The sequence below is a fragment of the Mauremys reevesii genome, linkage group 10 (genome assembly GCF_016161935.1).
Source record: "Mauremys reevesii isolate NIE-2019 linkage group 10, ASM1616193v1, whole genome shotgun sequence".
Classification (NCBI taxonomy): domain Eukaryota; kingdom Metazoa; phylum Chordata; order Testudines; family Geoemydidae; genus Mauremys; species Mauremys reevesii.
The window spans coordinates 54048098-54063438 of NC_052632.1; the positions used below are offsets into that span (position 1 = coordinate 54048098).

At 53.4% G+C, this 15341-nt stretch overlaps 1 protein-coding gene across 8 annotated transcripts in view; it reads right to left on the reverse strand.

Moving 5' to 3' along the window:
• The window catches only part of AXIN1 (axin 1), a 212175-nt gene that overhangs the window by 3614 nt on the left and 193220 nt on the right, over positions 1-15341 (reverse strand). For all 8 annotated transcript variants that reach the window (XM_039492172.1, XM_039492175.1, XM_039492173.1 and 5 more), the window contains 2 exons: positions 15011-15256; positions 4562-4729 (listed from right to left, as the gene is read on the reverse strand). In XM_039492172.1, coding sequence (XP_039348106.1) covers positions 4562-4729; positions 15011-15256 — 414 coding nt within the window. The remainder of the gene's footprint in view (positions 1-4561; positions 4730-15010; positions 15257-15341) is intronic.

Genomic DNA, 15341 nt, shown 5'->3' on the forward strand with positions numbered 1-15341 from the left:
CCTAGCAGTACCCTGGGGAGTACAGTAGGGGAGTGCCCCTAGCAACCCCTGGAGTGGCACCTCCATAGCGCAGTATAAGGGGCGCTGCGCGCTCCCCCCACCCTCAGTTCCTTCTTGCCAAACAACTCCAACAGAGGGGAAGGAGAGTGGGATGTGGAATGGACATGAGCAACACATCTCGAAGAACAGCAGTTATGGAAAAGGTAACTGTCTTTTCTTCTTCGAGTGGTTGCTCATGTGTATTCCACAGTAAGTGATTCCAAGCATATCTGCTGGAGGTGGGAAGGAGTCCACAAACTCTCAGGACGGAGGATGGCCCTGCTGAACCTGGCATCCTCCCTGGTCTGGGAGATGATCGCATAATACAAGGTGAATGTGTGAACTGAAGACCATGTGGCAGCCCTACAAATGTCCTGAATGGGGAGATGGGCTAAAAAGGCAGCCGATGAGGCCTGCACCCTAGTCGAGCGTGGCTTCACAATTGACGGCGGGGGGATCCCACCAAGTCGCAACAGGTACAGATGCACGAGGTGATCCAGTTGGAGTCACTGAGTGGAGATCGTCCGACATTTCATGTGCTTGGCCGAGGCAATGAACAGTTAAGAGGACTTGCTGAATGGCTTAGTCTGCTCCAGGTAAAAAGCCAGAGCCTGTCTGCCTTGGGGCAGAGGATTGGCAGAAAAATGTGATAGGCAGAGACCACCTTCGGGCGGAGCTGGATCTTATCTTTATGAAACACCATGTACAGGGGCTCAGAGGTCAGAGCCCTGAGTTCAGAGACCTGCCTAGCTGATGTGACTGCCCCCAGGAAGGTCACCTTCCACGAGAGGTGTGACCAGGAGCATGTAGCTAGCGGCTCAAACGGGGGCCCACGAGGTTTAGGTCCCACTGTGGGACTGGGGGCCTAACATACGGGAAGAGACGATCCAGCCCCTTAAGGAATTGGCCAGTCATAGCATGGGAGAATACTGTGTGGTCCTGCACTGGCGGGTGGAAGGCCAATATGGCCACCAGGTGCACCTTGACTGACGAGGGTGCCAGGCCCAGGGCTCTAAGGTGAAGGAGGTAGTCCAGAATCAGCTGGATCGGGGCGGCCACCAGGAAAACGCCCTGCTCGTCCGCCCATCTGGAAAACCGAGACCACTTTGCCAAATAGGCTCGGCGCGTGGAGGGTTGCCTGCTTTCTAAGAGGATGCGCTGAACCCTTCCGAGCACATCCTTTCCTCCCGGCCTAACCATTGAGCAGCCATGCTGTGAGGTGGAGTGCCGCTAGGCTGGGGTGGAGGAGGCGGCCCTGGTCCTGGGAGAGTAGGTCCAGGCGGGACAGCAACTGCCACTGCGGGGCGACTGCCAGGCCCATGAGGGTCCCGTACCAATGCTGCCTGGGCCATGCTGGGGCAATCAGAAGGACCCGGGCCTTGTCCGTCTTTATCTTTTCCAGGACCTTGCTGATCAGCAGGAATGGGGGAAAGGCAGAGGAACTGGCCTGACCAGGACAGGAGGAAGGCATCGGAGATAGCGCCCTGTCCCAGCCCCCCATGGAGCAGAACCAGGGACAGCGACGGTTCTGCTGAGTCATGACAAGGTTCACCTGGGGAGTTCCCCACACTTGGAAAAGTCTGTGCACCACCTCTGGGTGGAGAGACCACTTGTGCTGAGAGGAGAAGTCCCTGCTCAAGCGATCCACCCGTGAGTTCCAGGTGCCTGGTAAATGGAAAGCCTGTAGGCAAATGTTGTGGGCAATACGGAAGTCCCACAGCCTGAGGGCTTCGTGGCAGAGGATCGGGCCCTGCCTTGCCTGTTGATGTAAAACATTGAGGCCGTGTTGTCCGTGAGAACCTGACCACCCGGCCCTCCAGGTGCGAGCGGAAGGCCATGCATGCCAGCCGTATTGCCCTGAACAACTTGATGCTTATCTGCAGGGTCAGATCCTGAGCCGACCACAGATCTTGGGTCTGAACGTTCCTCACATATGCCCCCGCATCCCAGGTCCAATGCATCGGACACCAGTTCCAGCGACGGGGCCCTGCCCCCGAATAGGACTCCCTGGAGCATGTTCCCCGGGGAGGACCACCACTGTAGGGAAGTGATCACTGGCTTGGGCACCGTGAGGACTTTGTCCATCCTGTCCCTGGCCTGGGAGAACTCTAAGGCCAACCAGAGCTGGAGGGGCCTCATCCTGAATCTGGCGTGATGGACCACATACTTGCACGCTGACATGTGACCCAAGAACTGGAGGCACGCTCTGGCTGTTGTCACCGGAAACCTTGTGACCGTGTCGATGAGCCCCTTCAGGGTCTCGAACCTGTCCGGTAGGAGGGAGGCTCTGGCTGATGAGGTGTCCAGGACTGCCCCGATAAACTCTATATGTTGTACCGGGACTAACGTGGACTTGGTGTTGTTTACCAACAGGCCCAAAGTGGTGCACGTGGACAGAAGCACCTGCGACCGGGAGCTGCCCATGACCAACCAGTTGTTCAGATAGGCCTGAGGTAGGTCGCTACCACCAACATACATTTCTGATGAGAACTGGCAGGGCGCCCCTGGGCGTCCCTTCAAAACCACCTTTTTCCCCGCCTGCTTGCCCTTGGAGGACCCAGGCTGGGAGGCAGGCCGAGACTGCCTCTGCAGGCACCTCTTTTAGCCCCGTGACTTTTTATAAGTGGTCTTGTATTTTGAATGGGTGGTCTGGGTGGGAGTCTGCTGCGGCTTGAACTTCGGTTTAGCTGGAGCCGGAACATAGAGATCCAGAGTCTGGAGCGTTGTGTGGGAGTTTTTCAGGCCATGCAGCTTTGTATCCATTTGTTCTGCAAACAGAGCTTTGCTGTCAAACGGGAGGTCCTGCAGGGAGGTCTGCGCCTTGCTGGACAGCCCAGAGAGCAGGAGCCATGATGCCCTTCTCATGGACACTGCGGAGGCCATGGACCGCGTGGTCATGTCCGCTGCATCCGAAGCTGCCTGGAGGGTTGCCCTGGCAGCCGCTGTACTCTCCTCCACCAGCATGTTGAACTCCTTTCTGTTGCGCTCCTGGAGGGAGTCCTCGAACTTGGGCAGGGAGCCCCACTGATTGAACTCATACTGGCCCAAGAGAGCCTGGTGGTTCGCCACCCGTAACTGGAAGCTCAAAGACGAATAATTTTTTCTTCCAAATGAGTCCAGCCTCCTCGAATCTTTATTTTTCAGGGTAGGGGCTGGTTGGCCCTGCTGTTCCCTGTGGCTGACCAACTTGACCACCAGGGAGTTAAGAGCAGGGTGGGTGTACAAGTATTCATGCCCCTTGGCGAGCACAAAATACTTGCGTTCCACTCTCTTAGAGATGGGGACCAATGAGGCCGGGGTTTGCCACAGGACATTTGAAATTTTCGCCACCCCTTCGTGGAGAGGCAAGGACACCCTGCCCGGTGCCGAGGAGGACAGTACATTAAACAGGGAGTCCAACGGCTCCTCCATCTCCTTTGCAGTGCCGACTAGTTGATGGCACCGAAGGGTCGCCGCACACTGACACCGTGGTGCCTGGTGCCAACTCGGAGTGGCGTGCCGGAGCCAGGGTCAGTGCTAACTCCATCAGAATAGCCCAGAGCCTAATGTCCCTTCCTCTCTTGGTCCTAGGCTTAAACAACTAGCAAATCTTGCAGCGATTGCTGAAATGGTTTCTCCCAAACAGCGTAAACAGTCCGCGTGCAGATCACTAACTGGCACAGGTCGCCTACAAGTGTCACACGACTTAAAATCCGGGGCACGGGGCATGCCCCGGCCCGGGCGCTCTAGCTAAACTAAACTAACTAATCAACTAACTAACTACAGGTACCACACACTGAATGAACAAGCAGTTCTTCGGACGAGACACAGCAGAGTTGGAGCAGAGCAGTTCCGAAGCAACATCACTGGTGGCAAGAAGGAACTGAGGGTGGGGGGAACACGCAGCGCTCCTTATACTGCGCCACGGAGGCACCACTCCAGGGGTCGCTACGGGCGCTCCCCTACGGGTACTGCTAGGGGAAAAAATTCTGGCACCGGCGCATGTGGCGAGCACGCACACCTATTGTGGAATACACATGAGCAATCACTCGAAGAAGAAGGGCTCTTCTCGAATACTGGGAGCACATACCTGAGAACCCCGCCATGTGCAGAAGGCCCAAGCGGTGGCGGTGTTGCTCTGGGATAGGAGGGGCCTTGTCCTCTTAGTTTCCTGCGCACCCCCACGATTCCCACTCCCATTGACACCTGCTGCTTTGGGTTTAGCATCCTGGCATTGTACTGAGACAGCGTTCCCAGCTGACTCAGGAACAACACCTCCCCAGGGCAGTCCCTTGCCTCGTCTACCTTGCATGGCCCCGTCTCCAGAGAATCACTGCGAGACAAGATACCATGACATCCATGGTACTGGGGAACATACACAGTAAGGAATCTAGTGCTGCCGGCTCAGAGGGAGGCCCCAACACCCGCCTTGGGGCAAAGGGGAGGAAGAGCCAAAAGGTGAACATGGCCACTCGTGGAAAGCAGAGACCTAGGAGCAGGCTGAGCTGAATGGACTTTACCGTAGGTCTCTCCTCTGCCTTACCTGTAGTTCCCTTTCTTGGTGAGCAGCTCCTTAAACTGTCCCAGCGTGACCACACGCCCCTTGACCAAGGTGCGGTAAGGGATGGGCTCGCCACAGAAGTAGTACGCGACCACGATATTCTCACATGGCTGGGAAGCACCATTGCCTGGTCTCTTCTGGGGCTTCAACCTGTCATGAAAAACAAGAACATTCCCACTAAGTAATGATGCCAGGCCTGTCGGCTCATTCTGGCAGAGGCTGCTGGAGTTTCCAAGGAGTCAAGCTGCCACTGGGGAACAAGAGATGTGGGTTAATGGTAGACGTCAGTGTGCCCTAGTTAATGCTCACTGCAGGCTCCTGGGGACCAGCTGACATGGGACTGGTGGGCTCCTGGAGTCCCATGGTCAGGGAATTGGTTCCCAGCTCCCCAGTGAAATGGGAGACACGTCCCATTAGGAGTCTCCTGCTCCACTGAGCCGTCACATGTGGCAAGGAACTGAGGAAGGCTGCAGGGGGACTCTGCTGACTGCTGGCCTGCTGGGGGAATGCCTCTCCCCCTCTGGACTGATTTCTTCATTTCCAGCGTCAGCCAGGGCCAAAAGGCACATCCTGGGCCCCACCTCTGCCTCCTGGACTGCCCTGGAGGAAGCAGAAACTCAGCAGCTCGGCCCACAACAGTCAGCCAAGGACGAACCGATGCCCGGGGCGGAAAGTTATACGAGCCTGTGGTGCCTGCGCTCCAGCAATATTCAGGGGCTGGGGGCTCAGCTCCACCAAGGTTCGGGGCTAGGTCTCTCCCACGGCCCCACCTGCTGCCCCCGTGTGTGTTCCCTGAGCGTCCCTCCCCGCTTGGGCAGCAGACCCCTACCTGCAGCTCCGTGCTGCACTCCGCTCTGCTGGCTCCTGGCATCAACTGCCGCACAGGGTCCTAGCGCCCCCAACCACTGGTGTCAGGGCAGGCTGACCTTGACCCTGCCCTTTCGCCTTTGATGGATGGACCCTTCCCTTTTCCAGCAGGACCTTCCACCAGCACAGGGGGCCCCTTTGCATGCAGTCACTGCTCCTGCCCCGCCCAGGCAAGGGGCAGCCCCATCCCCCACCCTCAGTGAGGGGCAGCAGCAGGGGAGGTGGTGCCCATGTGATGGCAGCTCCCCCTCCGCACCCATCACAGGGTAGGTGAGGGGACTTCCTGGACCTGAGAGGGGCCCTAGGAGCACGTGCAGTGACAGTGGTGTGAGGTGAGTGTGCTGCTGAGGGGAAAGGGGGTCTCTCCCCCGGAGCTCGCTGCTGCCAGTGGGGAGAGGGCTGGCAGGGGTAGTCCGCTCTGGCTTACCTGCACCCTAAACTACTCATCCCCGGCCCCGCCCCACGCCGGAGCCTGCACCCCCAGGCAGAGCCCCCACACCTCTGCACCCCAACCCTCTGCCCAGCCCCGAGCCCCCTCCTGCACCGTGAACCCCTCATCCCTGGCCCCACCTGCAGCCCTTACCCCCAACCCTCTGCCTGAGGCCCTCCCACACCGCAAACCCCTCATCCCCAGTCCCACCCCAGAGCTCTCACATTTTTACATTATTTTAAAAAATATATATCATCTTACAAGGCAGGTATGTGTGTGGGGGGGGACTTGGGCCCGTTCTGGGCACCACCAAAAATTATACAAACCTGCCACTCCTGTGCCCACACAAGCCTGGACAGCACGGAGCAGGCCCTGGAGGGAACGCCCTCACTCAGAGCCGTTCTGTCTTGTGGGGAGGATGGCATTTGGTTTTTCAAACTGGAGTTCGTCTTCAGGACACCCCATCAGCTGATCCTGTCCCTCCCAGAGCTGGGGGGAGGCCGTGGAGAAGTTTGACACTGGCTGCCTGAGAGGATGCAGTAACAAGCAGCTGGTTTTATCTAAGAGAGCACATGCCCCAGCTCTCCCAGCAACGAGGCCTCTTGCTGGGCCCATGGAGCTGTTTCATGAGGTTCACAAGAACCAGCTACTGGGGACCAGGGCCGGCTCTACTGTTTTTGCCCCCAAGCAGCGCGCCGAATTGCCGCCGCGGACGGCAGGGGCAGTCCGTATGCCGTTAGGGCAGCACGTGTGTTTCTGTGGCGGCGGCAGCAATTCGGTGGCAGCTTCTGTCTTCAGCCAGAAGACAGAAGCTGCGCCGCCATGGACAGATGAACATAGAGCTCTCCGCTTCTCAGCCCCGGCTCTCCAGACAGCAGGAGATAATGCTTGCCTGCCAGGAGGGGGTGCTGAGGTTTAATACCGATTCATGTTTGTAAAGCCCTGTTGACCCCTGGATGACAGGGGCTAGTCACCAGTGAAGCATGAGGAGCATCCTCTCCAAAGGCGGGCTTGAGCTCACCTGCGCCAGCATGCTTAGCCCATCAGGGCAGTATGGGGTTGCTAGCACAGCTTGCTCATTCCCAATACAGGGTACAGAGGGTCAGGCTGATAGACAGACCCGATGGGGCTGCTGCTAGGGAGAGAGGATGCGGGTTCTAATTCAGCTGTGGCACGTTTCAGTTGCTCCCCTCCTCTTCCTGCAGCATCACTCAGTTTGAGGAAGAGGGCTCATGGGCTCACAAGCATGAGAGGGAAGGGGCTGTGCTAACAAGCCCTCCTCGGCTTTCAGGGCAGGAGCTCAGTGTCCCTTTGCAGGAGCCGGTGGGAGTGCTACTAGCATGGGACACCTGTACAAACAGACAGGCGTGTGATTCCTGCTGACTGCGCCGCCTCCAGAGGCAATCTGTGTCTGCAGAGCACAGGCAGCATGTTTCTACACCCTCCTACAAACCAAAGACTGGCCACATGGAGCATCAGCACAGCAGGGCATTCAGCGGCTGCTAAGAGGGAATCTAGTTTGTAATCTGCTGTGCATTCCTCCTCCAGCGCAATAAAAAGCAGGAAGAGAAATTGCCTTTCCATATGAGAGACAGCAATGATTTCTGAGCAATCTGCAGAATCCCTCTCTCCTGGGCCCCAGAGCTAGCCATGTAAGCCAGCGGGGAATGCTCCTTGGGCAGCCCTGCATCCACAATTACAGTGTAAACACATGGCCACTGCCAGCCTGTCTGCACCAGAGCAGGATGGTGTTTCACTAGTCTACGCAAACTGGATCATTTCTCTTACTCCTACATACAGGAATGCATAAGGCAGCCTGACTTATTAAGGGCAAGACTCGTTTTCTTATTGCCAAGACAACTTTCCGGAGATTTTAACATCCTCAAAAGAAGCAAATCAAAGAGATAACTGAGGCCACTATTATAGAGGGGAGCCCCCTTGCTATCAGCAGCTAATTTAGCAGGTGGTTTTGAATCGACAATCTGGGAACCGGTAAAAGGTTTTGGGGGGGTGGGGGGGGGGAAGAGGAGCATAGGCACCAACTCCGTGGGTGCTCCGTGGATAAAGCATCCAAGAGGAAAAATTGGTGGGTGCTCTGCACCCACCGGCAGCCAAGCTCCCCGCTCCCTACCCCAGCTCACCTCCACCTCCTCCCCGGAGCACGCCATCCCTGCTTCTCCTCCCAGCACTTGCTGCCGTGAAACAGCAGTTTCGTGGTGTAACAAAGCTGTGGGAGAGAGGGGGGAGGAGCGGAAACACAGCGTGCTCAGGGGAGGAGGTGGGGCCAAGGCGGAAACTTGGGGAAGGAGTCGAATAGGGGCAGGGAGGGGGCGGAGACTTTGAGGAAGGGGTTGGAATGGGGGTGGGGCAGGGGTGGAGTCAGGGTGGGGCGGCACGAGCACCCACCAGTGCCAGGAGAAGTTGGTGCCTATGGGGAGGAGCATATACTCCCCTGAATCCACAGAGCAGCTGTGTGTGTGTGAACGCACTTCTGGAGGCTTGGAGGCTACACAATCAGGGCAAGTCCCCTTGGAGCTGTAATACAAATCCTAGGTAGCATTTTGTTAACAATCCCCCCAAAGTCCATGTGCCAGATGCTGGGGGTGGAAGCAGGTGGGCATGCTCCCGGCGTGAGGGACACATTTTCAATCTTATTATTTTTGGAACCTCTTAAAGTGTTGGTGCATTCGCTATGCACAACCCAGGGTACTGAGTTAGCTGGTGCTATGGTTACGGCTGTCACATCACATCTCAAAGAACCCTATTTTCAAAGGTGGATACACCGAGCAATAATAGCACTTTGCACTTCTATAGTGCCGTTCATCTGTGCTCTTCTCATTCATAAAGTTTAGACAAATTCACCACTTGGCACGTGTGAGCTTAGCCAGAGGTGGCTTTTGAAAATTACAAAACAGTGGACTGGATTAAAGGATGGTTTTATATTTATATAACTGGAAACTCACCATAAAAACAGAATTTGCCAAGCACATGAGCTAACCCCAGTTTTGCTATTTTGGAAATAACCTTTAAATATTGGCTCACACACAGAGTGACTTTTTTATTACATGCCTATGTAAATATTGACATGGAAAACCTAGGCAGGGGAAAATCTTTTTGCCTCCTTTCAAAGCCGTGACATGTAAAGTGCAACTCAACTGTTGTTGGTGGATGTTCTGCTCAGAAGAGCCTGTGAAAAAGAGTGCAGGGTTTCTAAGCTGCCACTAAGGGCCCCCCACTGCCAGCACAGCTTCAGAGCCTCTCCAAGCTGCATCACAAAGCACAGCTAGGAGAGCATTCAAAAATTGAACCATCCTTGGAAAAAACATGTATTCCAATGGAAGTAAAAACAGTTCATAAAGTCAGGTGAATTCTGAGCCAAAAGTTAATAAAGAGGTGTGGAAAACCTCCCACTCGCCAGGTGTCTCCCAACTCTCCTAGCCCAGGGATGGCTGAGATGTGTGCCTTAGAGGCCTGGGCTGTGCATTTGTGTGGTACAGAATATGCAAGTTACATATGGCGTCCACAGGCTTAATCCATGTTGCCCACAATACTGATGGGTAAAGAAGCCCTTGTTCATCCTGTGAGATGGAGAGCGCTCAGTCCGTTCTGGGAACGAGAATGCTGAGGAACACAGACGAACGCCGGCAGCCTTGCCAGCCCCACCAGGGCAGCGTGAGTAAGGGAGAGATGGCAGCAGCTTGGTGCAGGTGGCCACGGCTCTCTCACAAACAGCTGTTAACTGAACATGCTAAGAGTGGGGAAAATCAAGAGATCCTATGTCCCTTCTTCCGAGGGCTGAGAAAGGGGCTGCTGCAGTTCTGCTGGGCAGAGTGCAGGGGAAGGGAATGAGCACTGGCCCATCTGAGTCACCTGTAAAGCACGTTCCCACTTGGAGAAGCAGCAGAATCTGACAGTTATGCTGAGCCCTGCTGGAGCACATGTCTTTGGTGCCTCCCTTACTCCAAGGGCCTCTCAAAATGGAAGGGAGAGAGAAATGCCACCACCAGTGAAAGAGGTGCAGTTTCAACATGGAAGGAAGGTTCACGGCACTAAGGCTGTTGGTACCCTGAGCTGGACGTGGTGTCCAGGTAGCTTTACAAGGGCCATGTTACTCCTGGACAGAGGCAGAGCAAATGGACTAGCCTGAGGTCTGAGTGTCTGCCCCTGCCATGGCCGTATTCATCACACATCAAATGCACGTTAGAACGTCTGCTGGATGGGGAGTTGGGCTGGGCATAAACTAGTGTGCCACTTGCAGAAGCTGTCAGTCTGAACACCTAATACACACCACCACCTGCCTATGGGCTCCCTACATCTCACTGGGACCTAGCTAAAGAAACTGGCTGTGCACCTGAGGTGAGGGAAATGGTTCAGAGACACCAGTACAGGCAGAAACAGAGGAGCATCCCAGGGGCTGGGGCCTTTAAGAATTGGGGGGGAGTTGTTGTGCACCCAACACCTAACAGCTTCAGAACAGCTCCCAAGGAAGCCTGTACCTCCCACAGCAGGGCCCTGCCTGCACAGGGAGAGCAGGACCTGTCCAGTGAAGGTTTGGCTGTCTTTACAGTTGGATACAGACACACGCTTTGCATCCAGAGCCAGAACACGGTGGTGGCTGGAGTGCTGCTGAGTGACACTGCTGACCTTTGTCTAGAACAGCCAGGTATTTTTTAGGAGACAGCATAAGAGATTGTGGGGCTTCTGGAGGGTCCCTTCGGAAGGAGGGGACAGCTTACGGAGAAGGTAAACGTGTGAGCAACATGGTCAATTTGACAGGGACATTAACCTTTCCTAGAAGGGGTCAAAGAGCTTAGCTCTCTTAGAACGGTCAGGGCCAACTGGTGCCTCGTGCTCTCCTCCTCTGTCCGAAAGGAGGCCCTGGAGCCCCCCGAGGCAGAGTCTCTGTAGGGAAGCTCTCTCTGCTTTCCTAACGCAAAGGACCAGCCTCTACCAAACCCTGCTGTTTCGCTGGGTTTTTGGTTCCATTGCAGCGGCTCCCCGCTGAAGTGCACAGCATTTTAAAGGGCGTAGCCTACAGGTACTGGCAGGTGTGATAAAGCCATGGATTAAGGCAGTAATACAAAAGCCTACAAGCCTCAGGCCGGTAAGATATTTAGCATAGCCAAACAAGGCTTCAGGGCTAAAGAATTATTTGACATAAGCAGCTACCCAGCAAAGTGACCCCAGATCATGTTATCGCAAGATGGCCATGGCCCAACACCCCAGGATATAAGAAGTGTGATAAAACTCCTGATATTTAGAAAATAGATACTGCACTGTACCGGTTAAAGCTGGTTCGAGCATTCTGGGGATTTTGCAGACATCAGATGTCAGCAGATGTCCAACCACAAGAATACCATGGTAACCAATTGACATATGTGCTAATAAGCCTGAGGTAAAGGGCCTAGTAATCTATGGGAGAAGGGCACCCCAACATTAGTGGGGTGTGGGAGTTCAAATGAGGAAGAGGGGCTGAAACATTAGACCTAGTGGAGTCAGTATAACACATTATCAAAGCTGTACCACAGCCGGCATGCCTGGGACAGGCCAAGACAAGGAGCACTGGTGATGGTGACATGGAAAATGATGATTAACACTTCAGGTTGTTCTGCAAGGGATGGAGTGAGTATATGGCTGCTCAGACACTCGTTCTATGTTTTCTCTATCTTGTTGAGTTGGAGTGTTTGTAACTTTGCTATCTGTGTTAATAAAACTATTGCAAATTCAGAACGTTTTTGCGAAGTGCAAATGTTGCAATCGTGGATGCCAGGGTTCCCAAGTGATTCTGATAATACTGGGCCTGATCTTGGGACAAGGACCTACCAAACCTTAGACCAGTGGTCCCCAACCTTTTTGTGGCCAGTAGCACATTCATGTTTTCAGAAGAGTGTGGCGGGAGCCAATAATTTTTCAAGGCTTATTTTGTATTTGTACATTAAATAATGTTGCATCCGACGAAGTGGGTATTCACCCACAAAAGCTCATGCTGCAAAAACGTCTGTTAGTCTATAAGGTGCCACAGGATTCTTTGCTGCTATTAAATAATACGGAAAACATCATATTTAATATAACATAATATATGAATCCAGAGAGAAGCTGGAGAGAAGCCGCGAGGACAGAGAACACCAGTGCCCACAGCCTGCAGCCCTGGAGTTCTCTGCCCCCGTCAGGCACAGGGCAGCGGCTTGTCTCCCCTGCTGGGCACTAGGCGGGCCCCGCGCCTGCTGGGAACAGAGAACACCGTGCTGGCAGCCTGAGTTCTATGTCCCCGTCGGGTGCAGGGCTGCGGCTTCTCTCCCCTGCTGGGCACTAGGAGGGCGCATATAAATGCTCCGGCAGGCGCCATGGTGCCTGCGGGCACCACGTTTGGGACCACGGCCTTAGAGTGTTAGCTGGGAATTCTTAGGTAATCAATATAGTTAATACATAATTGTTTCTGTCATTGGAGGTTTTTAAGAACAGGTTAGACAAACACCTGCCAGGAATGATCTAGTTATTATGTAGTCCTGCCTTGAGTGCAGGGGACTGGACTAGATGAACTCTCAAGGTCTCTTCCAGTCCTACACGTGTATGATTCTATGCTATGAGGCTGGCCAGCATCCCTGAAGGGGTGCAACAATGCTGCATGGAAACAGTCTCCTGTTAGAGCTAGGTGCCCCTCGTCAACAGTTATTGTCTACTAACTTGATTTCTGGGGGCTTTCTCCATATGTCTGAATCTCAGCCTTTGTATCTCACTGGGACACCCCATTACCCAGAGATCTTATTTTCAAGTTCCCTGGATTGCTAGTCCTACAAGGGCATAGACTCTAAGGAGATACTGTCCCAAACATGTTTCCATGTGAGCATCAAGGTTTCTCCAGGCAATACAATTCAGCAGGGACATTTCTACTGACAGGAACTCTTAGCTTCCCAGAGGACTCCTGCGTGTGTTCTCGTGGGTCACTAAACAGGCTACCCACAAAGGATACAGGCACCTTTGCCTTTTGTAACAGCTGTATTATTCTCTCCAGTTTGCAAGGTTCTCTCAGAAACCAGAAATGAAACCATCCTTATCGGCACATTCCACGCAACAGATGGATTTGTTTCATTCCTGTGTTCCAAACGGAAGGGCAATATGCCCGCCCATTTGGGGAGGTTGCTTGTGGTGTGTGTGAGCAGCTGCTCAACTAAGCACAGCAGCACAACCCTGAGAATGCAGCTGATTATGCAGTTTGTTCTCTTGTCCTTGGCTAGACGCTAAGTACCACAATAACAAACACCATACACCACCACGTAGGTCCTACAGAGAACGTTGTTTACTATACTTGCTATATTATTTTAATTCTGCAGGTAGCATGGGCCTCTGTATATAGGCCATGTGTCTGTGTCTATACATTTCTGGGAGGGTGGGAGGTTCTTTGAAATGCTCTTCGGAGCTATGAGGACAATCCCTAACTGGTCTCACCATTTTATATGCAGGCTGGATATCTGGATATTAAAGGGAGTGCCCTTTAATTACACACAATTGTCAATCTAAACCGCATGTAAACATTGCTCTGAGTCTGTCACAGGGCAGTTGCATGAGAAAATAATTAAAACCAGGCAATTAAAGGGTGGCTTTGAAAAATTATGTCTATGTTTCTAAGTAGGCAGACACTGAAGTTTCGTGTCTCTGGAACACTGCATGAGTGGCTGTTTGCAATCGCCATTAAAAAAAGTATTTCATGGCTAATGTTAATTATCTTGTACTTCTCAAATGCCTTTCATCTGAGGAGCTCAACATGTTTATGTAAACACTGATTAATCCCACACCTCTTCTGCAAGGTACGTTAGGGACAGGACTATTACCCCTGCTGGATAGATGAGGAAACTGAGTCACAGAGCGGTGAAGTGACTTGAACGTGGCTGCACAGTGAATCAGTGCCAGAACAGAACTACGGTAGAACCTCAGAGTTACCAGTCACCCACACACCTCATTTGGAACTGGAAGTATGCAATCTGACAGCAGCAGAGACAAAAAGAAAGCGGGGGAGGGGGCAAATAGAGTACAGTATAGTACTGTGTTAAACATAAATAACTAAAAACATAAAGGGAAATTAAAAAAAAAAAAGATCTGACCAGGTAAGGAACCTGAGTTGGTTTCACTTAAATTCGGATGGTTAAAAGCAGCATTTTTCTTCTGCATAGTAAAGTTTCAAAGCTGCATTAAGTCAATGTTCCGTTGTAAACTTTTGAAAGAACCATAACGTTTTGTTCAGAGTAATGAACACCCTCCATTCCCAAGGTGTTCAGAACTCTGAGGCTCTATTGTAGAACCGAGTGTTTCTGTCTCTCCCTTCTCTGTCCCTGCCACGAGAACCATCTGCCACTTCGACTTTTTAAGGACACCAGCAAAAAGTGATCATTTTACAGTTGTCAACTTCAGGAAATTCGCTGCACCACAGAAAATAAAGGCCATTAAAAATCACATCCCCATTTAAACCATCTAAGCACCACACACCTGATGAAAACAAGTGAGCTCTTCCCCGCCAGAAGCCACAAGTACACTGCTGGGGCAGTGAGAGAGGGCAATCCCATAGAGCCCCCGTTCCAGGCAGTGCTCTAGGAACTGCTCGCACAGTTCCTTTTCAGGAACTGAAACGAGACTTTGCCTCGTACCTACAGCAAGGGGATCCCTTCCAGCCCCGCCATCTAAAGGCCCTGCTCCCCATTCTCAAGGCAGTTTTTAGCTTTTGCTCCCAGGCCCCTGGGATGTTCCCTGCTGTTGAATGGATGAGGTGTTACAGAGCATGCAGCATTCTACGGCTTCCAAAACATGCTCTTTTCTAACCACCTGTCACTTGCCTTTGTCTGGTAGATCCTGATAACCAGGGCCGCTGAGAGCGGGTTCGAGCCCCGGTGAAAATTTTTTTTCGGGCCCCCCAGCAAGGGCAGACTGGCTAAACAGGGCCAGGGAAGCCGGGCCCCGGGCCCTCTTCTGGACTGCCGGGCCCCAGTAATTTGTAATGGCTTCCCCCCCTTCTCGTTGGCCCTGCTGATAACTGCAGCAGGACCAGCTGAGTGGGTCACTCTGTCCTTCTCTCCTCGCCTCTAGGTTCTGCTTCAGAACAGCCTTCCCTCCCCTCTCCCTCCGACCAGATTAAATCATCTCACCTCTGTTTGGGGGGCAGTTTGCCAGCCCTCTTCTCCTCTTCCTCCAGTCGCCTGCGTGCTTCTTCCAGCTGCGTCAGAGGGTTGGGGGCTGGGTTGGGCGGCATGGTAGGATCTTGAATGAATGGGTGAGAAGGTTGGACGATGTTCCTGAGCTGGGCACTGACCCAGGGGTGCACAGCGACAGGGCGCTCGATGGACAGAGGTCTGGGCATCTCATGGGCCAGCTGCTTCTTGGCACCTGAGGAGCTTCACACACAAACACAACAATATTTGACCCATGCAGCCATGTCCCCTGACGCACACAGAGCCTCTCAGTGCTTCATTGATCAGA